The sequence below is a fragment of the Macaca thibetana genome, chromosome 15 (assembly GCF_024542745.1).
Source record: "Macaca thibetana thibetana isolate TM-01 chromosome 15, ASM2454274v1, whole genome shotgun sequence".
NCBI classification, from domain to species: Eukaryota; Metazoa; Chordata; class Mammalia; order Primates; family Cercopithecidae; genus Macaca; species Macaca thibetana.
In genome coordinates this window covers 45,370,841-45,394,847 of record NC_065592.1, presented here as the reverse complement: position 1 = coordinate 45,394,847, position 24,007 = coordinate 45,370,841, and the positions used below count along the sequence as shown (strand labels likewise).

The window sequence follows — 24,007 nt, the reverse complement described above, 5'->3', positions numbered from 1 at the left end:
CGCCGGAGGGTGGGGCCGGGAGGGAGGAGGAGGGGCAGCGGGGGAGGGGCGGGGGCGGGCGGCCTGCCCGGGGGAGTCGCACTCGGCCGCCGGCGCAGCGAGCGGAGACGGGCCGGGCCGAGGCGACCTGACCCGGACGAGCGGCGCGCGCGGGGCCCAGGCGGGGGGCGGGAGGAAGCGCCGGGCAGGGCCGGCCGCCGGGGCCCAGGAGAAGCGGAGCAGAGAGGAGCGGGGACACGGGCGGGGCCGCCGTAGCTCCGGATGGGACCAGCGCCCGGGCCCGTTAGTCCAAGCAGGAGCTTCGGAAGAAGTCTTCACAGGGAGATTTACCCCTGCCTTCCCCTGCCCTCCGGCCCAGGCCTCGCTTCGCTGCCCGCCTGCCCATGATCCCAGTCCGTCCTTCCGCGGCGCGGGCACCCTCCCACCTTACCCCCTTGGTCCTATGTGTCGCAGCGTCCTCCTGCCCTCCCGGCCCTTTCAGCTGTGAGGTTCCCCCAGGCCGTTTCTTTGAACCACCCGCCTCCCACCCCCACCCCATCCCAGTCCCAGATCCCCTTTTCCTTCTCAGCTTTGGATTCATCAGGCTACTTCACCTCGCACTGTCCCCATCCCGGCCGCAGGACCCCTCGGCGCCTCCCTCCCCCTGCCACCCCGCTCTCAGTCCTCAGTCCTTGCCTTAGGCTGGTAGCCCACTCCTTGCCCGCCCCCCGCCTTCCTCCCATCTCTCTATCCTCTCCCTGGCCCCCAGCACCTTTTGCATCCCAGCCTACCTAGCCTACTCCTCCTTCTCTTCCTGGCCTTCTTCCCCAGGCTCCAGGCTGGGGGGTGTTCGTGTCTCCCCTGTAGGCCAGAGCAGCCCCAAGTTCTGGGGGCGGTGGGGCTGCTGCTTTATCCCCATGGCGCTGCCATCACTCCTGCTGTTGGTGGCAGCCCTGGCAGGTGGGGTGCGTCCTCCCGGGGCGCGGAACTTGACGCTGGCGGTGGTGCTGCCAGAACACAACCTGAGCTATGCCTGGGCCTGGCCACGGGTGGGACCCGCTGTGGCACTAGCTGTGGAGGCGCTGGGCCGGGCACTGCCCGTGGACCTGCGGTTTGTCAGCTCCGAACTGGAAGGCGCCTGCTCTGAGTACCTGGCACCACTGAGCGCTGTGGACCTCAAGCTGTACCATGACCCCGACCTGCTGTTAGGCCCTGGTTGCGTGTACCCTGCTGCCTCTGTGGCCCGCTTTGCCTCCCATTGGCGCCTTCCCTTGCTGACTGCGGGTGCTGTGGCCTCTGGTTTTTCGGCTAAGAATGACCATTATCGTACCCTGGTTCGCACTGGCCCCTCTGCTCCCAAGCTGGGTGAGTTTGTGGTGACACTACACGGGCACTTCAATTGGACTGCCCGTGCTGCCTTGCTGTACCTGGATGCTCGCACAGATGACCGGCCTCACTACTTCACCATCGAGGGCGTCTTTGAGGCCCTGCAGGGCAGCAACCTCAGTGTGCAGCACCAGGTGTATGCCCGAGAGCCAGGGGGCCCTGAGCAGGCCACCCACTTCATCCGGGCCAACGGGCGCAGTGAGTGTGGCCCGGGCTATTTTAGGGTCAGGGGAGGAGGGTCGCTGTGTCCTTAAAGCTCAGCACTGGGGAACTGTAGATGGAGATAAGCATTGAGCAGCTGTATGTGGTGGTTGGGATCAAGAAGCACACATGGACAGAGCACCTGTGAGAGGGCCAAGGCTTCATGATGGGAGCTCGTGAACACCCTAAGCAGATGCAAACAAGGCAAAAGAGAGCATGAGGGGTGAAGCTTGTATCAAGGTGGAATGTGAAAATGAGGGGATATTAAGTTTCAGGAGCAATGTGTGTGCCCTAGAGTAGTGAATGTGATTGATGGCCACTCTGAAATGTGCCCTGTCTGTGATCAGAGCTACCACCCAGACTGGGCGCCAAGACCCCTTGGTGGTGTAAAAATAATGAGGGCTCCATGAACGGGCTCAAGGCTCAGCAGATTTGGGAAAGACAGGTAAAGCTCATACTGAGAAATCTGTGCTGTCAGTGCCTTTGAGCCCAGGGAAGGGCAGGGAAGAGTCAGGGAGTGAGGCAGGTTGGGTGGGGAGCAGCAAGGGAAGCTCTGGGAAAGGGAGGGGCTTGAGAGTGACAGCTCCCTTCCTCTGGGGTCTGGACAGGCTCTGACTTCTGCCAGATGGTCCATATGGTCCCAGGGTACTTATGGTGGACTCCAAGGGGTGCAGGCTGTGGAGCATCTGCTTTGGGGTTGATAGGTTAGGGCACTCTCTTTCTTGCTGAAGAGGGACATCCCAGTGATTCAGAGAGGGGGCTGTGTGGGGGACCTGGATACTTTCTCAGGGTGCTCCTCTGTCATGTACCTGCTCCCAGTTGTGTATATCTGCGGCCCTCTGGAGATGCTGCATGAGATCCTGCTTCAGGCCCAGAGGGAGAATCTGACCAATGGGGATTATGTCTTCTTTTACCTGGATGTCTTTGGGGAGAGTCTCCGTGCAGGCCCCACACGTGCTACAGGCCGGCCCTGGCAGGACAATCGCACCCGGGAACAGGCCCAGGCCCTCAGAGAGGCCTTTCAGGTATCATTTGAGCCAAATCTGAAGGAGGAGGGGGAAGAGGTGCTTCGTTGGAAATTCCCTATCTCTCACAAGACCCCACAGAAACCCTACGAACCAGGGAGGAATTGTGAGCCACAGGAGTAAAATGAACAGAGGTGTTCTGAGTCTAGTGTCACCCTTTCTTACTTCTCTACTTTTGTGACCCTTAGTGTGCTTGCTGCCAAGACTGACTTTGGCTGCCTCCAAAATCCTAAAACACTGACTTTCCTAAGTGCCAGTAGTAGGCTATATTGTGGGGGAGAAAAGTTCAGGAAAAGATTTGATCCTAACCCTTGGTTGGGCTTCCACTCTTTATGGAGAGGTGAGGCATCGTTCTGGTACAGTTAGACAAAGTTTGAGAAAGGGTATGATTATGTGTCCTGGAACAGACACTAAGAACTTTAGTGGCTCAGAGGAGGAAGAGTCAATGTGGGCTGTGTTTAGGGAAAACTTTTATACAGAAAGTGAGACCCTATTGTGACTTTAATGATAGATGTCATATTCATAGTTAGAGTGGGAGAGGAGATCCAGGCATCCTGAGCAAAGAGAAAAAGATAGGAATGGGCGTGTTTGAGAGAGCAGGAAGATACTGACCTGACAAGAATGAGGGGTTCACTTAAAGAAGATACAGGAAATAAAGTTGCAAAGGTATCATCAGATTAAGGAGACCTCTAAGTCTTAATGCACTAGGATTTGAATTTGGGGTCCTTGACTTTTTGTGTGTGTGTGTGTGTGTGGAGATAAATATACAGTAGTGACAGAATTCAGGATTAGAAGAGAGGGAGACCTGGGGCAGTGAGACCAATTGTAACAGGTTAGAAGGGGGTGAGGTGATATGCTTGAACTAGTGTGATGATAGCAGGAATGGAAAGAAATGCATTTCAGATTTCAGAAAATTTGTGGGGAATGTTGGCATGACTCTGTTCATTTCACTCCTGCTCAAAACTTTCAGTGACTTGTGTTCTAGAGAATAAAATCCCGACTCCTTATTGTGACATTTAAGACCTTCTGCAGTCTGTTCTGAAACCACTTTTTCAGTTTTACCTCCTGGTACCCTCGTGCTGAGAATTGCAAACCACCAGGCCTCTCTGAGTTCCCCCAACCCCAGGGCCTTCCTGCTCCTATGCCTTTATGTTCTTTTTCCTTTTGTCTGGAATGCTCTTCCTTCCCTCATATAAGTGTTTCCCATGTATTTATCCATATCCCTCCTTTTTACCAAGAAGGATGGGAGGTGGCTTATGGGATAACCTTAAGGTCCTTTAAACTCTGGGATTATTTGGTCCTAAGTAGCTGTGTATAAGGGCTGGACCTGGGTGGCCATTCTTCTCCAGTGAGTAAGGTTTTATGTGGCTGTGATTATATATTTGGTTGCGACTGACGAGTGTGTGTGTCTGACTGTGGATGACATAGCTGTTTACATGCCTGAGAATGAGTCTGTGATCGTCACACTTGAATATGGGCAGTGGCAGGACAGGTTTTGTTTATGCTATAATGTTTTCCTAAAACAATCTTCTCACCTTTGTCTGGGTAATGCTTCCATATTCTTTAAGATTCATACCAGTTATTTTCCCTTCTAGGAAATGATCCCAGAATCCCTAAGTGGGACTGAATTTCCTACTCTTTTGCTTAACTCCATCTATGATAGAACTAACCATATTATTCAGTCAGTGTTTGATTTATTTGAAGGCTGACTCATTTCATTAGTATTTACTGAGCACCTATCATGTCCAGTCACTGTGCTAGGTACTGGCATACAAGGGAGAGCATACCAGACTTAGCTCCTGCCTTTTTGGAGTTTACATTTGGTAGGATGGGCAGGCAGTAAACAAGTAAGAAAATAAATACAAATGTAGAAACATATTGTGATGTGTTACTAAAACATAAAGGGGAAAGGAATAGAGTGCTATGAAGAGAAGAACGAGGGGATTATACCTCAGCTGGTGTGGACTTCAGAAGATCTGTGGCCCTCTCAGATGGGAGCACTCCATAACCTTCCTGGTGATATCCTTTTTCTTTTTGAGTCAACTCCGTTGCCCAGGTTGGAGTTCAGTGGTGTGATCACAGCTGCTCACTGCAGTCTTGACCTTCCAGCCTGAAGCAATCCTCCCACCTCAGCCTCCCGAGTTGCTGGGACTACAGTCATATGCCACCACGCCCATCTAATTTTTTATTTTTTGTGGAGATGGGGTCTTGTCATATTGCCCAGGCTGGTCTCAAATTCCTGGGCTCAAATGATCTTCTTGCCTTGGCCTCTCAAAGTGCTGGGATTACAGGCGTGAGCCACTGCGCCTTGCTGGCTGTATTCTATTTGTGGAAGAAAAGCCTCGCTTTCTTCTGTGAGAATTATTGGCCAGCCAAGGGTCCCCAGCATTAAGGGTAGGGAGAGGAGGGATCTAGTCATCCAATAATCAGTTATATCAATTAACTCTCAGTTCTCCCCCTCACTGTGGGCATTATTCAGACAGAAATAAAGAGGGAGCCTTTGCTGCAACACAAGCGAAGGGAACTAGGCAGCCAGGAATATGCTGACAGGAAGGTCAAGGCTTTGGGTAGGTGGGGCTGAGGGGTGATGAGGTGCCCCGCCTCTCCCCCCCACCTTCCAGTGTGGAAGCAGGGGAGGGGCTGAGGGAAGTTGGGCAGTTAGCTCCAGCCAAGCAAGAGCCCTTCTCCCAGAGACACTGGCCCTCTGAGGTCCCAGACCAGGCCAGCCTGGAAAAGGTGGCAATAGAGGAAAGGAGGCCTTGACACAGATGCCCACAGCTTTTCCAGGAGGGTATCATGCTCAAGGAAAGGCCCTAGCTCATGCTGTATTGATACTGGCTACTGGGGAGAGAGCTCTGAAATCAAGTATGTTGATATGATTTTTCTGTCCCATTTAGAGCTAGCTGCTCCAGGGCAGGGATCATGCTCATCTTCATATTCCATATGTCTAGTATGTAGTAGGTGTTTAACACATATTTGCTGAATTGAATTAGGTGTGTGTTGGGGAGAGGGGGATAGGATGAGGGATTCATCTAGACAGGAGTAGAGCTGGCAAGTAATGTAAACTAGGTGATCAACCAGGATAGGGAAGAAAAGATTGAGTGGAACTAAATAAGCAATGACCAGGCTCTGAGGATCCAGAGGCCCAGGCTGGTCAATGGAGGACTGCAGGGTTAGAAACCCAGGCATAGGTCATAACCTACATGACCAGCATGAGATTGGGTTACATGCAGGGAGCACCAGTGGCAAGAATGGAAGAAAGCACCAAACCAAGGGCTTGGAGATCACTCGTCTTGTCAGGCCACCGTTGACCACCCTCCTGCTGTTGCCAGGGCAGGTCTCAGTGGGCGGGTCCGCAGGTAGAGGCAGGTGCCTCCTGATGGTGTACATTTCCTAGGTGTGTTGCTGGCACCCACCCACTACTGCACCCGTTTGTGGTGGCCTTTGCTTGTTTTTTCCACCTGGGGTCCACTGTGAAATGAGACACAATTATCCTAAACAATCTAAACAATCTCAAGCCCCTGAGCAAGCCCAGAAACTGTTTGAGATTGGGGTTTTTTGGTTTGTTTTTCATTTTTGTCTTTTGGTGCTACAACTATAACTAGTAACCACAGCAAAAACAGTTCTAGCATAGCAGTTTAGGGGGACCATGGGGTCAAAACTATTTAAAAATAATACTAAGATCTTATCTGCCTGTCATGCTTGTTCTTTTGTGATTGTGTAGTGAAGTTTTCCAGAAGTTACATGGCATGATGATGTCATCACTTGGACAGCTATAGAAGGTGTACTTGTGTGTTCTTGCATTTTCAAAATTTATCAGTTTTAATTTCTAAGATGGTCAATACTGATATAGTCCACATAAATAAACTTTATTTGGGGGTCCTTAATAATTTTTAAGAGTGCAAAGTGATTATGAGACCAAAAAGTTTGATAACTGCTAGCCTAGCAAACCAGCCAACCTAGAGAATTGTGTTAAAAATACGTTAAAAACTTTTCATCGGCCTTTATTGAAATATAAATTGTGTTGAACCTGATCTTTTCTCGCTCTTTTCCTGACTTTTTTTTTTTTTTTTTTGATATGGACTCTCGCTGTCGCGCAGGCTGGAGTGCAGTGGCGCGATCTTGGGTCACTGCAAGCTCTGCCTCCTGGGTTCACACCATTCTTGTGCCTCAGTCTCCCAAGTAGCTGGGACTACAGGCGCCCGCCACCATGCCCAGCTAATTTTTTGTATTTTTAGTAGAGATGGGGTTTCACCGTGTTAGCCAGGATGATCTCGATCTCCTGACCTCGTGATCTGCCCACCTTGGCCTCCCAAAGTGCTGGGATTATAGACGTGAGGCACCGCGCCCTGCCTTTTCCTAACGTTTTATATTGCTTGTCAAAAATATTCTACCTCTTTCTTTAATTCTTGGAACAGGTGCTACTGAATGAACTGTTTCAACCCTTTCCTCAGTTCCCTTGTCTTTTTTTTTTTTTTTTTTCGCTCTTGTTGCCCAGGCTGGAGTGTAACAGCATGATCTTGGCTCACCACAACCTCCGCCCCCCAGGTTCAAGTGATTCTCCTGCTTCAACCTCCCGAGTAACTGGGATTACAGGCATGTGCCACCACGCCCGGCTAATTTTTGTATTTTTAGTAGAGACGGAGTTTCTCCATGTTGGTCAGGCTGGTCTCGAACTCCCGACCTCAGGTGATCCGCCCGCCTCAGCCTCCCAAAGTGCTGGGATTACAGGCGTGAGCCACTGTGCCCGGCCTCCCTTGTCTTTTTAAAAAATTTCTACCTGAGACTGGGAGAATATTAGAAGTGTGTAATCAGGGAGCCAAATGCTCTAGGAAGAATAATGATATCTTGAGGCAAGCTGCAGTCTAATGTAATGAATGCATATTAGAAATAGACTTTATTATTTCCTATCTGAAATGAATTGATACATAATAGGCCATATGTGATGTGTCTAGTGCAGCGTACCTCTATGGTCCATGTGTACTTTCTACGACAAGAATAAACAAAACTGGGAGAAATGACCAGATTTTAAATTATCATTTCACAAAGTCACGTTTCACAAAATATATTGAACTGAAGTCTTTCCTTGAAGTTGTGATGCCAGTTTCCTGTTGGAGCAGAGGTTGGTCTCAGTGACTATGTGGCCTGAGGCAGGGCCTGAGGCTGGGAGGTCCAGCAGCTCAGGCAGGAGAAACGTGTGAGACTAATGGGAGCCAAGCAGGCACTTCGGTGAGAGACAGAGATGCTGACTCATGCTCCAGTGAGATGTGTGCATGGCTGAGATCATGTGTCATTTGCTTACCTGTGAAATGTGTGTGGGCATGTGACTGTGACACATCTGTTACTCAGTGAGCAGGACAGTGCTGTTTGTGGTAGGTGTTCCACACATGTTAAATGGATGAGCACACAGCTCTTCACAGGTGGAATAACTGTCTCAAAGGATCTCCCTCAGTTGTCATAGGGCCTGAAATCTCTCTTAATTCACTGGGCAGAGACACTGTGTTTAAGTGGCCCAATGACAATGTCAGTATTTTACTGATGACATTAACAGTGATTAACACCTCAGAGAGGAGCTGTTGGTGGGTGTTGTCCTTAGTCATGAGCAGATACCCAGAAAACATGGGACAGAGGAGCAATGTGAGCTGTGGTGGCCTGGCGGGAACGTGGATGCTGGAAGGGAGCTCTGGAAGATGTTGGGCTGGGCTTTGGGGATGGGGTTGACTATTATTTGCCAGTTTCCACCTTCCCAGAACCAGTCCTATCTACCTTTCAGGAGGAGTGCCACTCCCTCTTCCCAGATGTATGAAACACAACACACACACACACACACACACACACACACACACACACACACACACACACACACAGAGGTTAGTAGCCCTTTCAAAGCCTTCAGACACACCCGTGTATATTTTATATTGTGTATATTTTACCAAGTTTCCCTGTCCTGCATCTTCTCTTCCCCTAATGCCTATCTTGAATCCTGTTCACTCTTCCCCATATGCTGCTGGTACAGACTGTATTGGTGATCACATACCGAGAACCCCCAAATCCTGAGTATCAGGAATTCCAGAATCGTCTGCTGATAAGAGCCCGGGAAGACTTTGGTGTGGAGCTGGGCCCTTCCCTGGTAAGTAGATCTCTCCCTTCCTGAGAGTCAGACCAGGCTTTGGGGAAGGGCTTCTCTCCCAAACTCAGCATCAAGTCTTGGCTGTGGAGCAAGCCCAACTTTGGGGGGTATCCACTTCCATCCAGGATTTTTCCCTCTGCTCTAGGGAGCAGTTAGGAAGGGATGGCACTTTAGGAATGAGAGGAGGGAAGAAAGCAAACCAGTAGAGAGACTAGGTAGAAGGGAGACCCCAGAGAGTGGGCAAGGGGCCTTGCAGGACATTTGGAGAGTACTGCTGAAGTTGCCACCCCCAGATGAACCTCATCGCTGGCTGTTTCTATGATGGGATCCTGCTATATGCTGAAGTCCTGAACGAGACAATACAGGAAGGAGGCACCCGGGAGGATGGACTTCGAATTGTGGAGAAGATGCAGGGACGAAGATACCATGGTAATGAAGAGGGGTCGATGGGGGTCTGAGGGCTGACGTCAGGAATAGAGTGGGCTGAAGATGAAACAGATGTCAGGGTCACCACAGCTTTAGTGGGGGTTAGTGAATGTGGCAGAGGTGCCCACACCTCAAGATCAGGGAGGGGCAGACTCTGAGGGAGCCGTAGGCATGGGTGAGTGGGAGAGGAGCCCAGGGTAGAACTCACAGTAAGGACACTCTTTTCTATCTTAGGTGTAACTGGACTGGTTGTCATGGACAAGAACAATGACCGGGAGACTGACTTTGTCCTGTGGGCCATGGGAGACCTGGATTCTGGGGACTTTCAGGTGATGGGGGAGGAGGCAGGGAAGAGAGTGTGGCCTTGCAAAATTCAGCTTTCAAGGGTTCAGTGGGGGCAGAACCAAAAGTACTAGAGGAGGGACTTGTTTTATCTGCTGGTGCTGCATCCTGGCTGGGTGGTAGGCTGGGGAGAAAAGCAGCAAAACAGCTGGGGTCTGGGGAGGAGGCTGGTGGGAGTAGGCCTGTGGGCCCAGCTTTTTGCTTCCTTACAGCCTGCAGCCCACTACTCGGGAGCTGAGAAGCAGATTTGGTGGACGGGACGGCCTATTCCCTGGGTGAAGGGGGCTCCTCCCTCGGACAATCCCCCCTGTGCCTTTGACTTGGACGACCCATCCTGTGATAAAAGTGGGTGTGTGCAGGGACTGGGAGCAACCTTCCTGCCTTTGCTTTCCATTCGTGGTCTCCACCCTCACTGACCCTCCACTCTTAACTGTGCTTCTGCCTTTACGTCTGCATCCCTCCCTCATTTCTTCCTACTCCCAAGGAATCTGTCTATGCACCTATGCACCCCATTCTCCATTCTGCCAAGTCCACACACAGTCTTCCTCAGGGTCTCTATCTCCCCTTCAGCTCCACTTTCAACTCTGGCAATTGTGGCTCTGGGCACAGGAATCACCTTCATCATGTTTGGTGTTTCCAGCTTCCTAATTTTCCGGTGAGTTCTGTGTTTCCCGCTGACCTACTCCCTACCCCCACTGCCACACAGCCTCTGGCTGAAGCCAGGTGGTCACTATAATGTGGGATAGGGTAGCAGGTTTCTTAATTTGCTGGTTGTTTCTTAGATCCAACAGTGTCTTCCTCTCTAGCCTCTCTCTTTAGTTGTCTTTTAGCCTAGGTGTTTGTTCCACTTTTGGTTCTAGACTGGATATACTAACTAGTGTTTTTCAGTGGGGTTAAGATCAAAGGTGAATTTTCCATTGGTCTTCTTTTAGGAAAGAACTTTCACCCCCAATCTCTGTGTTTGTTAGTGAGCATAGGGCATGTGCCAGATATGCCGAGAATGCAGCCTCATCTTCCAGCCCTATCTCTTAGGTGTAACAGTTGCAGCTTCAGGAGCTGCAGGGAAGCCCCTGCAACCCCGCTGTTGGCTTGGGGGTGGCAGGATTTGGCTTGCCAGTCAACTGAGGTGTGCAGTCCTTACAGAAAGCTGATGCTGGAGAAGGAGCTGGCTAGCATGTTGTGGCGCATTCGCTGGGAAGAACTGCAGTTTGGCAACTCAGAGCGTTATCACAAAGGTGCAGGCAGTCGCCTCACACTGTCGCTGGTGAGCCCTTGTCTCAGCTGTCCCTCTGCCTCCCTCTGAGTTCCTGTCCCTTCTTACCCTGGATCTCTCCCAGCACATTGGCTTGTAATGATAGCCCCTGCACTACCACCATCATCTAATGTTCCTTTCATCCTTCCGCCTCCATGTTGCCCTTGGCCCCAGCGGGGATCCAGTTACGGCTCGCTCATGACAGCCCATGGGAAATACCAGATCTTTGCCAACACCGGTCACTTCAAGGTGAACAGTCATCTGCTTGTTCTGGTCCCCACCATTTCATCCTTTCTCATCCCCATCTGCCACCTCTGCCCCTGCACCTCTGCCCCTCATACCCCCCTCTCTGTGCCCAGCTGAGCTCCTGGATGCTTCCACTGCTCTCTAGCATTTCCTTGCACCCAGAACTTCCGATATTCATTTTCCTTTCCCCTTTCACTCCCACCATCAGGGAAATGTTGTCGCCATCAAACACGTGAATAAGAAGCGCATTGAGCTAACCCGGCAGGTTCTGTTCGAACTCAAACATGTATGTAACGGAGGATGGGTTGAGGGTGAGGGGTAAACAGGGATGGGGAAGAGGAATGGGGAAAACTACGAAATAGTAAAATTGGCTGGACGGGCAAGGGGTTGATTTATAAATGATTTTAAAATTGTAGATACAACTAAGAGAAAGGTCCTCGTATGTAGTGGTAAGTTTCTGTATCTAATTTTTAACTCTTCCAATGTTCTTATCCTTCCCATTGTTTTTTTCTGCCAGATGAGAGATGTTCAGTTCAACCACCTCACTCGCTTCATTGGCGCCTGCATAGACCCTCCTAACATTTGCATTGTCACTGAATATTGTCCTCGTGGGAGTTTACAGGTGAGAGATAGGTGTAGGAGATTATGGCAGGGGTGGGGAGGATAGACCCAAAATTATACTGACTCTATGTCAGGTGATAGCTAGTGGGACCAGGACAGACAATCTATTCCATGTCACTTACCAGGATATTCTAGAAAATGACAGCATCAACTTGGACTGGATGTTTCGTTATTCACTCATTAATGACCTTGTTAAGGTGAGTCTTCCCCACTCCTTAAAAGTTCATCCACTTTTAAATCACTTCCACTGTTCTTTGATTGTGGTTTTTCTCCTTCTAGTCCTCTGAAAGTCCTGTTCTCTCATCTCCCCTTATTCCCATGGGGGGGTAATAATGGGTAAATAAGGAGTCTGGGACTCATAACTGGGAGAGTGAGTTTTACCTGCCACAAGGAGTCCTGTCCCTGTAGAGAGTTTCTGTCTTTCTGTCTTAAATATCTCAGGTCTCTTTCCATCATCTCTTTTACCTCGAAGAGCTCATAAAATGAGTGGGGTCTCTGAACATATTTATCTCCTATATTTCCTCTCATTATTTTACTCTCTGACCAATATTTGGGCATGTCTGCCCTTTTGTTCAGAAAACTGAAATTTAAAAAAGGAACTTTTACTAGTAGAACTAAGAGAAACCAAGGAAGAGTGTATTAAAAACCTTTGGTACTCTTCTGTTATACTAGGTTTCAGCTATATTCAAATGACTCAGAGGCTCATGGATTTGTGGAACATAAAATAGAATCTTGCATGAGTTGGACAGGTTTTCTGAAATAAGTCTCATAGCCAGTGAGCATCCCAGTGGATCACCCCATGCTGTATTTGAAGCTAGCTTTGGTTTTCTGCTAACTTCTCATGAAATTATTTAAAAAGTATTTTTTTGTGTGTGAAAATTTGCTATCAAGTGAGAGATAAAATATTAGTAAAGCCAATGTCATGCTCAACTAGAGGAGTGATGATAAATATAAGAAAAACACGACTCTTGAGAGAATAGTGATTTGGTGGAAAAGTGATTTACAACAAAGCCAGAAGCCTAATCCTGTGATTTTTGAAGGCATCCTTTGCACAGTTTCCACACAAGTAAATTCACAACTTCAGAGATTCCCAAAAGTTTCGTTGATACCAAAAGAAATAAAAAGGAAGAGTTCATAGAGATTAGAGATTAGACATTAGAGTTGTGAATTAAGTCCAGAGCTAAACATTTAGACAAAAATGTTTTTCATTAGCATATTGAACCTTGTATCCTCTTTCTGTCTCACCTGAACTGACTTGGGTGGCTCCTAGGGTTTCATTTTTGGGGAGCATCATTAAGACTTTTTTTTTTTTTTTTTTTCCTGAGACTGGGTCTTATTCTGTTGCCCAGGCTACAGTGTAGTGGCTAGATCACTGCTCACTGCAGCCTTGACCTCCTGGGCTCAAGTGATTCTCCCACCTTAGCCTCCTGAGTAGCTGGAACCACAGCGTGTGCTGCCGTGCCCAGCTCAGTTTTGTATTTTTGGTAGAGATGGGGTTTCACCATGTTGCCCAGGCTCGTCTTGAACTGCTGGGCTCAAGCAATCTGCCAGCCTTGGCCTCCCAAAGTGCTGGGATTACGTGCATGAGCCACTGAGCCCGGCCTTTAAGGCCGTCTTTCAGCTCTTCAGAGGCAAATGTTCTTCCCTCTGTGGACCCACGGAGCCAGCAGTTTTAGGCTTCTGCACTGGCTTAGCAGATTTTGTCCATTTTCCAGGTTTTTCTGATTTATGATGTTCTGTACTTTCTCTCTGATCCAGCATTCCCTCTAGTAGATCTTATTCCTCCTCTACCCGGACTTGCCCACCTACACATGGTTATGCATTAAAGTTTACAACTGGTCTTCCTTGGTATATCCAGCTACTCTTGATACCTGGGTCTCAAGTCATGTCTTTCTAATTAGTAGCCAGGTATCTGAGGCCACCATGGGTGTCATATCATTTTGGTCTTCACCCAAACTTGATTCTGTTCTCTTCACTAATCAAGATTGACTGCCCTTTCCAGGGTAGTCACTGGTAGCTCCACTTATCCATCTTTTTAAACATTTTCCCTGTCCCTGGTGGCTGGGTGCCTGTGTCCTGCTTATGATACCAGGAAGAGATGACTCTTCTGTTCTTCCTGCTTCCTTGGGTGGAAGCTGCAAAGGATGCCTTCCAAAATCAGCTTATTATTTTTGTGGACCTAAGATCTGTAGACAGCTAGCCAGCGCCCATCTCATGGAGAGAGGGTATTCTAAGCCAGATATGATCTAGTCCCATGACTTGATCTGTACCTTGCAGGGCATGGCCTTTCTCCACAACAGCATTATTTCATCGCATGGGAGTCTCAAGTCCTCCAACTGTGTGGTGGATAGTCGTTTTGTGCTCAAAATCACAGACTATGGCCTGGCCAGCTTCCGATCAACTGCTGAACCTGATGACAGCCATGCCCTCTATGCCAGTGAGGCCCACCCCCACAACCCACTTTATATATTGCTGCTCTTTCCACCTAGGGATGGTGGGAGAGGGAGGTAGAGTGACAGTAATATAGGGATGAGCCCAGGTGGGCTTGGGGGTACCCCATTTTGGGGGACCTGGCCAGCCTGTTTCCTCTTTTCAGAGAAGCTGTGGACTGCCCCAGAACTGCTCAGTGGGAACCCCTTGCCAACCACAGGCATGCAGAAGGCTGATGTCTATAGCTTTGGGATCATCCTGCAGGAGATAGCACTTCGCAGTGGTCCTTTCTACTTGGAGGGCCTGGACCTCAGCCCCAAAGGTAAGAGTCAATCCACTACCCACAGCCTCTTCTTCCTGGGGGAACTCAGTTCCTCATCCAAACCTTTGATCACCCTCAGAGATTGTCCAGAAGGTACGAAATGGTCAGCGGCCATATTTCCGACCAAGCATTGACCGGACCCAGCTGAATGAAGAGCTAGTTTTGCTGATGGAGCGATGTTGGGCTCAGGACCCAGCTGAGCGGCCAGACTTTGGACAGATTAAGGGCTTCATTCGACGCTTTAACAAGTGAGAGGGCATTATAGGGCAGGGGCTTCCCAGGGATAGAAGCCTCATTAGTCCTAGTGCATGAAGTGGGGCAGGTGGGACCAGAGGGTGGGTTGGATAGGAAGTCCTGGGAGTCTTCAGAATCTTAGAGCAAGTGCCATATCCTGGCCTCCCCACAGGGAGGGTGGCACCAGCATATTGGACAATCTCCTGCTGCGCATGGAACAGTATGCCAATAACCTGGAGAAGCTGGTGGAGGAACGCACACAGGCCTATCTGGAGGAAAAACGCAAGGCTGAGGCTCTGCTCTACCAAATTCTACCCCAGTGAGACTTTGTCCCCCTTCCTGAATTTTCCTTTGGGATTCTGCTCTGTTGGGCTCTGCCTCATCAGGCACCTGCGAACTTGCCTCCCGACCCTCAGAACGCTGCTGGCCACAGGGAGTCCCCCCTGGCTATAGATTTTTTGCTGTCATTCTGTCTTTGCATCAGCTGTGCTGCCTTCTTACTGGCTTCCCATCCCTTCTTACAACACTGCTCTACCATGCCCTTGCTTCAGCAAGTGTATGTAAAACAGTCCCAACTTGAGACGGCTCCCATGCACAGGGATCTCCTCAAAAGCCCCTGCCACTTGTGCGCCTTACCTTGCATTTGACTGTAATGTCTTCCCAGCCACTTTCCTCCCTCCCACTTGCAAAGCCCAGCTTTCTTGTTTCAGCTCATATCTGCTGCAGCCACATGCACCTTCCCTCTCTCTTCTGCTCCTACTCTCTTGGAGTTTGGCTCACACAGCACCCTTGCTTCCTAGTTCAGTGGCAGAGCAGTTAAAACGGGGAGAGACTGTACAGGCTGAGGCCTTTGACAGTGTTACCATCTACTTCAGTGACATTGTTGGCTTCACAGCATTGTCAGCAGAGAGCACCCCCATGCAGGTGAGAGCCATGGGTGAGAGGTAGCGGGTGGGGTCGGGTGGGTAGGGACCTGGGGAAGCCTCATTGATAACAGGGAAGATGAGTTTGTTCTAGAGTTCCCACATCTTGTGATGGCTCGTGGGTTAAGAATTCTTAGAAAGTTGGGTACAAGTTTCAGGGCCTCTGCTTTTCTATCCCTTTTAGGTAGTGACACTTCTTAATGACCTGTATACCTGCTTTGATGCCATAATTGACAACTTTGATGTCTACAAGGTGAGAGCTGGGGTGGCTCTTCAATAGAAGACTCTTTAATAGAGACCCCCTTTGAAAGCCAGTCTCCCTGAACCCCACACACCTTACCCACCCCATGATCAGCTTTCCCTCCAGGGGTCCCAGCATCCTGGTGCTGGAGTGTACTTTGTAAACAGGTGTAGCTCCAGCACTGTCATTGTACACTCCAGTCGAATTTCTTGTGAATCCTTTGGCTTCCCTAATTAGAACCATCATGAGATTTAGCTCCTATCTCCCTGGAGTATAAATGCAGCCAATCCAACATTTCTCTCCAGTCCTCTCCAGACATGGAAGAATCATATAGGATGTGGGTCCAGACTGATTTAGTGGGGTGAGGGAAAATATATTTTAAAAAGTAAAACTTTTTGTTGAAGTCATTGAGTTGGATTTATTGTCCTTGGGAGTAAAAATCATCTGAATTTGAATATTGGCTTGTTACTAACTATGTGGCCTTATAGGTAAGTAACAGAATCACCCTGAGCCTCAGTTGTTTTATCTGTAAGATGGGAATAATAGATTTGTTGTATAGAAAGTGCCTAACATTGTTTGGCATGTGGCAGAACAATGACATTCATTCTCTTACATACCTTTGGTACAATTACCAGCATCAAATGCCTGCTTTCTTCCTGACAGTTTGGGCTGTCTGGTCATTTCATTGGGCCTGCTTTACCTCCTTACCAGCCTCTGTCCTCTTGAGTTTAGCCTGTTGTCTTGCTTCCCATTGCCTGATGGCAGAGCCTATTTGTCCATGTCCTGCTGCAGACAGGGTGTTCATTCATTCAGCAAATGTGTACTGAGTATTCACCAGGTGCTGGGTGGAGAAAGAGGACTTAAAGACTCCCTTGACATCTCGTCTCCCCTAGACTCTCAGGACCATGGCACTTATTTTCTAGTCAATATTCTGGCCTCCAGGATGTCAGGATGATGTCCAGCTTGTCTCCCTCTACTCTTTCCCATCCCCATGGATACAAATAGAGGTGACCTTTTAATCCCCCTCTCAATCAGGTGGAGACGATTGGGGATGCTTACATGGTGGTATCTGGCCTCCCAGGCCGAAATGGTCAACGGCATGCACCAGAAATTGCTCGTATGGCCCTAGCATTACTAGATGCAGTTTCTTCCTTTCGCATCCGCCACCGACCCCATGACCAGCTGAGGCTACGCATAGGGGTCCATACTGGTAAGGCTGAGTCTCACTCCAGCCCTAATCTCCACCTTTCCCAGACTCTCCCAACCTGTTTCTTCTCATAGGGCCAGTCTGTGCTGGGGTTGTTGGCCTGAAGATGCCCCGTTATTGTCTTTTTGGAGACACAGTGAACACTGCTTCTCGAATGGAGTCTAATGGTCAAGGTAAGACACTAGCCCTCAACCCCACTGTTGGCCTCAATTTATCTTGCCCTTTTCTTCTTTTCATAGTTCCTCCAATCTCTTAATCTGAGAGACCACAGTTCCTTAGTGTTGCATCCTTGGGCATATTTTGGTTCTAATAGATATGCATTGGGAGGTCTGGGAGCTTCCCTGGAATGGTTGGTCGGGCACGGTGCTATACAGTATCACCAATTCTTTGCCTTTTCTTTGATTCCTTTTTCCATCATCCTCCCTATCCCACCCACCCCAGCGCTGAAGATCCATGTCTCCTCTACCACCAAGGATGCCCTAGATGAGCTAGGATGCTTCCAGCTAGAGCTACGGGGGGATGTGGAAATGAAGGTGACGGCAGGCCATGGGGAGGGAGGCATGGGAAAGGGGGGTGAAAGTGATTATGGGAATCATGGGGAAAGAGAGGGAGACAAAGGGACTAACGCTGAAGCATCTGAATCCTGTCCACTCTCCCACTTCCAGGGAAAAGGAAAGATGCGAACATACTGGCTCTTAGGAGAGCGGAAAGGACCTCCTGGACTCCTGTAAACCCCCATTCTTCCCAAGTCAGACAGTCTCCTGCTGCTGGTACCTGGGTGGGCAGTGGCCACCATGTCTGCACACACCAGAAATGGACATTTTCATATGTAATGGAAAACAGCCACAAAAAACCTACCTTATATGGAAGTTGTAGCCCTCTGCAGCTCAGCCCTGTACATATACCTGTCCCTCTCTGGCTTGGTCCCCTTCCTCCCTACTTTCTGTAAATATCTGTATCTAAACCAGAATATTTTGGTCAAATATAAAACAATAATAAAAAAAGTTCTGATGTCATAGTGTGGGATGGGGCAATCCCAAGGAAAGGTTGTGGGGTATGCACGCAGTGACTCACAGAATCACTAAATTAGCAGTCTTGGGATGAGAGAGAACCCTTTATGTAAAGCCTCTTCAAGTACAGTGAGAATTAACTTCCTCCTGACCTCTCTAGTGCAGACAGAAATAGATTCCATATTCCATATCCCACTTCCCTCCTCACCCCTGACAGGAGTCATTCACCCCCTCCACCACCCAGCCTTCCTCTCTGACAGGGAAGGGAAGAGATTTCTCCCAGTTGGTGGGGGTAATTCTCAGGTTCATAGGGCAAAAGTTGCCCCAGAGACAAGGGTACTGGTGTTGAGAAGCTGCAGTTCTTCCGGAAAGGTGTATCCAATGTCCTGATGTTACTGACACCCTGGAGGAGTGCCAGGATGAGGATGGATCTCGCTTTCCCCAAGCCAGAACAAAACAACTCTGCCCTACCTTTCCTGCCCCGCTCTGCCCCCAATACCTAGTCACCCTCACACACCGGTAGCTGTGGTGCCCTCTGTATCCAGAAGGTCTCAGGCTGCTCCTGGCGGTAGTCGTGAGGCTGTGAGGGAGGGTACTGAGTAACTCCTGGCCTTCAGCCCTCTCTCTCAACCTCTGGGCCCGGTACTTGACCACAGCCTGTCAGAGCCCAGCTGTGCAAGTGGCAGGGGGTGGGGAGTGGGTTCTCACCTTTGCTGGGGCAGGAGTCCCTGATTGCACCAGCTCCATTCGGTAGTCATGGTGTGTCACAGACTCGACCTCAAAGAGCTTCCTTGTGGGTTCCTGTTCTGCCTGTACCTCTTTACTATGTAGCCCGAGAGGTGTCAAGGCCATTCTCACCCAATTTTTCTCCTCCCCCTCCCTCTTCCCTTTTACCCAATCCCTTACCGGATCTGATGCTGCAGAAGCATCTCCAGCATGGCTTCACGCTTCCCTGTGAGAGGGTGGGGGGTGGGCAGGGTGGGGTCTGGTTAAGAAGGAGGCCCAGAAGAAACTAACTTGAGAAAAGGAAGAAAGACCTTGGGGGTTCTGCCCTTATATCCATTGGACAATCCACAGCCCCACCAGAAATTCCTTCCTCTTTTTCCCTCTGACTATTGGACTCGTTCTGGCCTACACTCTCTCACATTTCACACCTCGAAGTGGCCAATAGACATTTCCTGGTGGCTGGTAGGAGTCTTTCTGGGTGGTGCTGCGGGGCATGGGTGACTTTAGTTGCATAGTCAGCAGTCCCCGGTGTCCGTGTCGGAAGAAAAAACTCTCAGAGCCATCCTGCATGCTTGGGACTTGATCCAGGTGGTTGGTGGCTCTCTGTGGATCCCAAGTTGAATGACTATAATATCCCTTCTGGTACCCACCCTTATGTGAACTACTGCCTCCCCTAAGAAACTGAGGGCAGCCTTCAAGAAAAGGGAGCAGGCCAAAACTTTAATACCTCTTCCTCCCAGTTGTAGAGGAGGCACTGGCCCCGTGGCAATGTTTCATAGTGAATCGTAGGCTTCCCTTTAATGTCTGGGGGTTTCCATAGTCCTCGGGTACCCGGTTCTAAAACTTGCAAAAATTCCCAAGGTGGTTGTTTCTGGGGCTCCCAGGGGCAGTGCTGACTCCCGGAGGTATAGTTAGGGATTCGATCTGCCCCCAGGTTTCTGAACCCTGGAGGAATAGAGGGGCTGAGCTCAGAGTCAGGGCCAGTGCCTGGACCAGGCACAGAGGCAGGACCAGGATGAGAGCCAGAGCCATGACCAGGACCAGAGCCAGAGACAGGGACAGAGCCACAGCCAGGACCAGAGCCAGAGCCAGAGCCAGGGACAGAGCCATGACCAGGACCAGAGCCAGAGCCAGAGCCATGACCAGCATCTGAGCTGGAGCCAAGAACAGGCCCAGAGCTAGAGCCTGGAACAAGGTCAGAGTTAGAACTATGGTCGGTTGTAGTGCAAGGGTCCTGAGCAATACAGGAAACATAGCCGGGCTCAAAGCCAAGACTCCCATGGGCTATATTGTGGGTAAAGCTGGGTCCCGCACAGGGCTCCCCAAGAAGGCTGGGGTCAGAGGATGGCTCCATGAACTCAGAGCAGGGCGCTGGGGTCTTTGTAGATAATGCAGCTGCTTTGGTGGTGGTGAAGGCTGCGGTAGCTGCAGCAGCTGATGCAGCCGCTGCAGCTGCTGCGGTTGCAGCTGCCAGGGCCGACCTAGGACTGTCATCTGAAGAAGGAAACGGTTCCGAAGTGGGCCCCAGTCCTTCGGAGCTGGGCTGTATGTCTAAAGATCTGAAAGAAAGCAAACACGACAAGGCTGTCAAAAGCGCAGCAGAGGAAGTCCGCTGACCTTGCTCGTCCCCTTCTGCCTGCAGCCAGAGCTGCGGCTCTCACCGCGACCGCGATCCCTCGGTAGACTCGTTGGTCTCCATCTTCAGACTCCAGCTACCGGGTTGCCATAGAGACAGCAAACAACTCCTGGAGCCTGCGCAGAAGTAGAGCTAGGCGGACTTGCAGGTGGGGGTGGAGGCAAGTCCTCTGCGGGGCGGAAGTCTTCAGCCTAGTGCTGTCAGGGAGGACCGCTTTCCGGTCCCGGCGGCAATCCGCCTCAGACTGGGTTTTAGGGTTCCGCTGGCTTAAGACCTCCCCCTCCACGCCCGAACAGAACAGTCTTTGCGGTTTTCTAAGGTGATGCTTTATGGGGATATGTTGTAAACAGGCACAGGCCTGTGGCATTAGGTAACAGCCTACTTGGTGTTTGCAGAGACGCAACAGTAGCTTTCCTTTAGTTTGCTTAGTTCATTCTCAAAAGTGAGTAGGGTCTTTAACAAATGTTAAGGTTGAAAATAAACTAGCTTGAGCAAAATGGTGAGACATGGAATAGTGAAAAGGCAGCCGCTTTTTGTTTGGGTGATTACTCCTCCTCTAATAAAAGATCCTCATATTGACAGCCCTCCTCCTAAGCCCCCTTAGAACCTGGTTTGACCTATGAAGAAGGGCCAGGATGGGCTTTCAGTTTCTTCTGGCTTTCAGTTTCTTCCTACTCATTTAGGCTCATTCCTACTGTTAACTTTTCTAGAAGCTTGACCTAGGGTGGACCACTTGTCAAGAAGACTTACATATCTGCAGGCAACCTTTAACCACAAGTTGGACCCTCCTCAGTGTCTTTCACTCAGACCAGTCAAGGGGCATCATAGCCCTGAATCAGTTTTCTTTCCCCTTTGTGGTATAAAATTTTATATTAAAGACAAGAGAGCATAATTAAAGGATAACAGTTTTATTAGTATCACAGGGTCAATTTTTCCCTTTCCATCCAAGCATCCAGAGTCTGGTGTCCTTTGGTCAATTGGCAGGTTCAACCTGGAGGCCACTGGAGCTGCCGGCCCCCAAGTACATGAATGTGCAGATGATACACAGATTGTGCACCCAGCTTCCCATCGTTGATCACTGAAATTGAGCTTAGGGTTAGGGAGTCAGGATCATGGCAGAGGTCAAAGAATGAAGATCATATTGAGAAGTAGGAATGAGAATTCATAGGTGAGGGACCAAGGGCCAAAAGTCACTCACCAAGTCGGTATCCATCTCCCAGGCCCTCAGCCTTTGCTATCTTCTTGGCCACAAGGAGTAGGTGTCCTAGAAGCTATAGGGAGAGCAGAGGGACATAGGTGGCTTCATTCATAGGGAGCAAGACCTCTAGCTGGGTCCAGGGCTCTTCCCAGTCAAACCCTGGCCCTGTTCTTCCCACCTGCTGGTCGTCTTCTTCAGCCTGGCTAATCCGAGGAATGGGCTTCTTAGGAATGACCAGGAAGTGCACAGGAGCCTGAGGGGCCACATCACGGAATACAAGACACTGGGGGCAGTGACAGGCCAGAGGCCACATTAGTTCAACAGGGTGGATGGTATCGACAACATTCCTAAGGGGATGGGTCCTAAGAGCACCCCACCTGCTGGTCCTCATAAAGAATGTCAGCTGGGAGGCTCCTGTCCAGGATCCGGGAGAAGATGGTTGGGGCTGCTCCCCCAGGAGTTGCCTGTTGGGCCTTGGCCACTTCATTCCCATCAGTCACACCTGCAGCTCCTCGGACCTGAAGGTAGATCGACCATATTCAAAGGAGGGAGCTGGCAGAACCTGTGATCTGGTAGTTGTTAACTTCGTCCTTCTAAGAACCTATTTGTGGTTCCCACCCAGGAGGAAAATTCCTGAATTTCAGAGCACCAGCAGCAAAGGGTAGGGCCAGATGGTGCTGGACCTGGTTAGATAACAGGCAGTATTATTATCCAGGATTCAGCAGTGCAGTTGATTCCTGCTCACATGTCTATGAAATATAGCACTGTTTAGGGAAAGGATCTAGAATGAGATACTGGGGATTTTGGTCTCAGTTCCTATCTTACCACACCACTGAATTACCTCAGATAAATTCCTTCTCTCAGCTTCTAAAATAAAGGGGTGGTTTCCATAATCTCTTACGATGGCTTGAATCTCTTTCCACTCTCACCTTGTTAGTACATTTCCACTTATTTCCGTTGTTTTCTGATCTTTAAGCCTTGTCGCCTGTTTTATTTAGGTTTTAATGCAATCGCCCTGTTTGACACTAGTTGACCCCTCATCTGGGTGTCACATGTGACTCTGAATTTTAACTCTTGTCCCTTGAATGAGTGGAGGTAAGAGTTCAGCTAAGTGATCTCTGCTTCCCTAGCCCCAGGGGACTGCGGGTAAGGCAGTCCCAGTTTCCAGGGGATTCAGAGAAGGCTGACGTCAGTGCATCACGTTGGGGGAGAATGGGAGGGAATGAATTCTCTGACCTCCCAGCCACTTCTGGCAAGTGCAGAAGAGAAGTTAACACTAGTGCTCATTAGGAGGCCAGAGGCCTGAGGAGGGCAGAGCACTGGCTCCATGAAGAGAAAGCTCATTTCCTGCAGGGGGCACCGGGCCAGCTGGGCTGCAGGCAGTGGAAAGAAGGCGGCAGCCGCTGCAGTGACCCTGTCCCGACCTCGGCGACCGGGCCTGCGCAGGGCGGGGATCATCACTAGTTCGTTCTCTGCAGCCACCAGTTCGACCTCACCGCACAGCCCCGGAGCTTGTGCCTCGGAGGGGCAGAGGCCACAGGCAGGACCTCTGCGCGGCTCTGCGCGCCTTCGGGAGCCCTGGCCCCTGATGGCTTCGGAGCCTGCAGGACCCCCTACTCGCTCCCGCGCCACTTCTCACCTGCCCCCCGCGCGCCCCCGTGGCCGCCACGGCTCTGCGCGCCGCGCGCAACCCGGTGGCCAGCACCACGACTGCCGCCATCTTCCCGGAGCCGCGGGAATCTCTCACCCGGGTCAGCACTCGGCTCCGCGGCCGGCCGGGGGTGGGGAGTCCGGGAGCGGGGAAGCGCGGTAGCGGCGGCCGGGCGAGCCCTGCTACCCCAGCGCCCCTGGGCACGATTCGTCCCATTGGCTCTGCAGCCACTTTGGAGGCGGGCTCTTTTCATCTCATTGGCTGCTTCTACCAACGCGAGGACAATTTTCCATTCCATTGGCTTCGTCTTGTAGTCCGTGTGAACGTTCTTTTCCCATTGGATCCCCTAACTAGTTTCGCTGTGAGCGAAACTTCCGCTCCATTGGAAGGATTAAGGAGCCTGGAGGTGGGATTTTCTCCTAGTTGGATTTGATACACAACCCTGGCTTCTAGGTTGCGGCTCCCGAGTGGGTGGGGCTTTTCGTTCTTGGTTCGTCCTCTTCAGGTCTGGTTCCTATTGGTGCGCGGGGAGGAAGGGGCGTGGCTCCGTCACCTGCTGCAGAAAGGGCTATTTTAGACCCTCTCGCTGCTTTGGCCAGGAGGAGGGCGGGGCTCTGGGGACATCCGGCGCTTATTGGCTCCAAGAACCACCCGGGATGGGGCTAAAGGTGAACGGGGATGAGGTGTGTTTTTTTGTTTTTGCTTATTTGTTTTAACTGGCGGGGCTGATGCGCAGCATTTTCTCCACAAGGGCAGTTTTAGTCCCTTGAGCATTTTGGAGATTTTAATGTACTTATCTAAGGGAAATTCTTCCTTAATTC

At 50.4% G+C, this 24,007-nt stretch overlaps 5 protein-coding genes across 19 annotated transcripts in view; 2 read left to right on the top strand and 3 right to left on the bottom strand.

Annotated features, from left to right (window-relative positions):
* Positions 1-24,007, bottom strand: part of TLN1 (talin 1) — a 501,447-nt gene that overhangs the window by 92,280 nt on the left and 385,160 nt on the right. The window lies entirely within an intron of this gene.
* The window catches only part of RECK (reversion inducing cysteine rich protein with kazal motifs), a 394,564-nt gene that overhangs the window by 178 nt on the left and 370,379 nt on the right, over positions 1-24,007 (top strand). The gene's annotated exons all lie outside the window — the stretch shown is intronic.
* On the top strand, positions 72-17,981 carry NPR2 (natriuretic peptide receptor 2). 5 transcript variants are annotated; one of them, XM_050762075.1, is made up of 22 exons: positions 72-1,563; positions 2,386-2,591; positions 8,608-8,721; positions 9,015-9,150; positions 9,382-9,476; positions 9,702-9,834; positions 10,060-10,144; positions 10,633-10,753; positions 10,916-10,990; positions 11,196-11,273; positions 11,505-11,609; positions 11,734-11,805; positions 13,886-14,045; positions 14,205-14,360; positions 14,440-14,608; positions 14,767-14,913; positions 15,395-15,518; positions 15,702-15,770; positions 16,794-16,968; positions 17,040-17,138; positions 17,407-17,498; positions 17,631-17,981. In XM_050762075.1, exons 1-22 carry the CDS (start codon positions 897-899, stop codon positions 17,694-17,696), a joined length of 3,144 nt encoding a protein of 1,047 aa, XP_050618032.1. In that variant the 5' UTR covers positions 72-896; the 3' UTR covers positions 17,697-17,981. The 5 variants fall into 5 exon arrangements, 4 of the variants coding, with proteins under 4 accessions (XP_050618032.1, XP_050618031.1, XP_050618035.1 ...); XM_050762074.1 differs by having other exon boundaries at positions 10,624-10,753; XM_050762078.1 differs by lacking the exon at positions 10,916-10,990 and having other exon boundaries at positions 145-1,563.
* The window catches only part of SPAG8 (sperm associated antigen 8), a 454,367-nt gene continuing 448,418 nt past the window's right edge, over positions 18,059-24,007 (bottom strand). The window contains exons 2-8 of one of the 6 annotated variants that reach the window (XM_050762174.1): positions 20,363-20,428; positions 19,429-20,260; positions 19,130-19,304; positions 18,882-18,927; positions 18,684-18,798; positions 18,493-18,555; positions 18,059-18,378 (exon numbers count right to left, since the gene is read on the bottom strand). In XM_050762174.1, coding sequence (XP_050618131.1) covers positions 18,196-18,378; positions 18,493-18,555; positions 18,684-18,798; positions 18,882-18,927; positions 19,130-19,304; positions 19,429-20,260; positions 20,363-20,400 — 1,452 coding nt within the window. In that variant the 5' untranslated portion in view covers positions 20,401-20,428 and the 3' untranslated portion in view covers positions 18,059-18,195. Of the gene's footprint in view, positions 18,379-18,474; positions 18,556-18,683; positions 18,799-18,881; positions 18,928-19,129; positions 19,305-19,428; positions 20,261-20,362; positions 20,510-24,007 lie in introns of those variants that run through there. The other 5 variants (XM_050762175.1, XM_050762179.1, XM_050762180.1 and 2 more) reach the window with 5 other exon arrangements.
* Positions 21,230-24,007, bottom strand: part of HINT2 (histidine triad nucleotide binding protein 2) — a 546,951-nt gene continuing 544,173 nt past the window's right edge. For 2 of the 6 annotated variants that reach the window (XM_050762267.1, XM_050762266.1), the window contains exons 2-6: positions 23,175-23,267; positions 21,913-22,053; positions 21,714-21,818; positions 21,536-21,608; positions 21,230-21,415 (exon numbers count right to left, since the gene is read on the bottom strand). In XM_050762267.1, the coding sequence (XP_050618224.1) occupies positions 21,324-21,415; positions 21,536-21,608; positions 21,714-21,818; positions 21,913-22,053; positions 23,175-23,255 (492 nt within the window). In that variant the 5' untranslated portion in view covers positions 23,256-23,267 and the 3' untranslated portion in view covers positions 21,230-21,323. Of the gene's footprint in view, positions 21,427-21,535; positions 21,609-21,713; positions 21,819-21,912; positions 22,054-23,174; positions 23,337-24,007 lie in introns of those variants that run through there. The other 4 variants (XM_050762264.1, XM_050762265.1, XM_050762268.1 and 1 more) reach the window with 4 other exon arrangements.

Excerpts from the sequence above, each read along its gene's own strand:
- NPR2 (XM_050762074.1), top strand. The coding sequence starts at position 897 with ATGGCGCTGCCATCACTCCTGCTGTTGGTGGCAGCCCTGGCAGGTGGG. Across the intron at positions 11,274-11,504 it reads TTCTGTTCGAACTCAAACAT|ATGAGAGATGTTCAGTTCAA; the intron begins GTATGTAACGGA and ends TTTTTCTGCCAG. Across the intron at positions 11,806-13,885 it reads TCATTAATGACCTTGTTAAG|GGCATGGCCTTTCTCCACAA; the intron begins GTGAGTCTTCCC and ends TGTACCTTGCAG.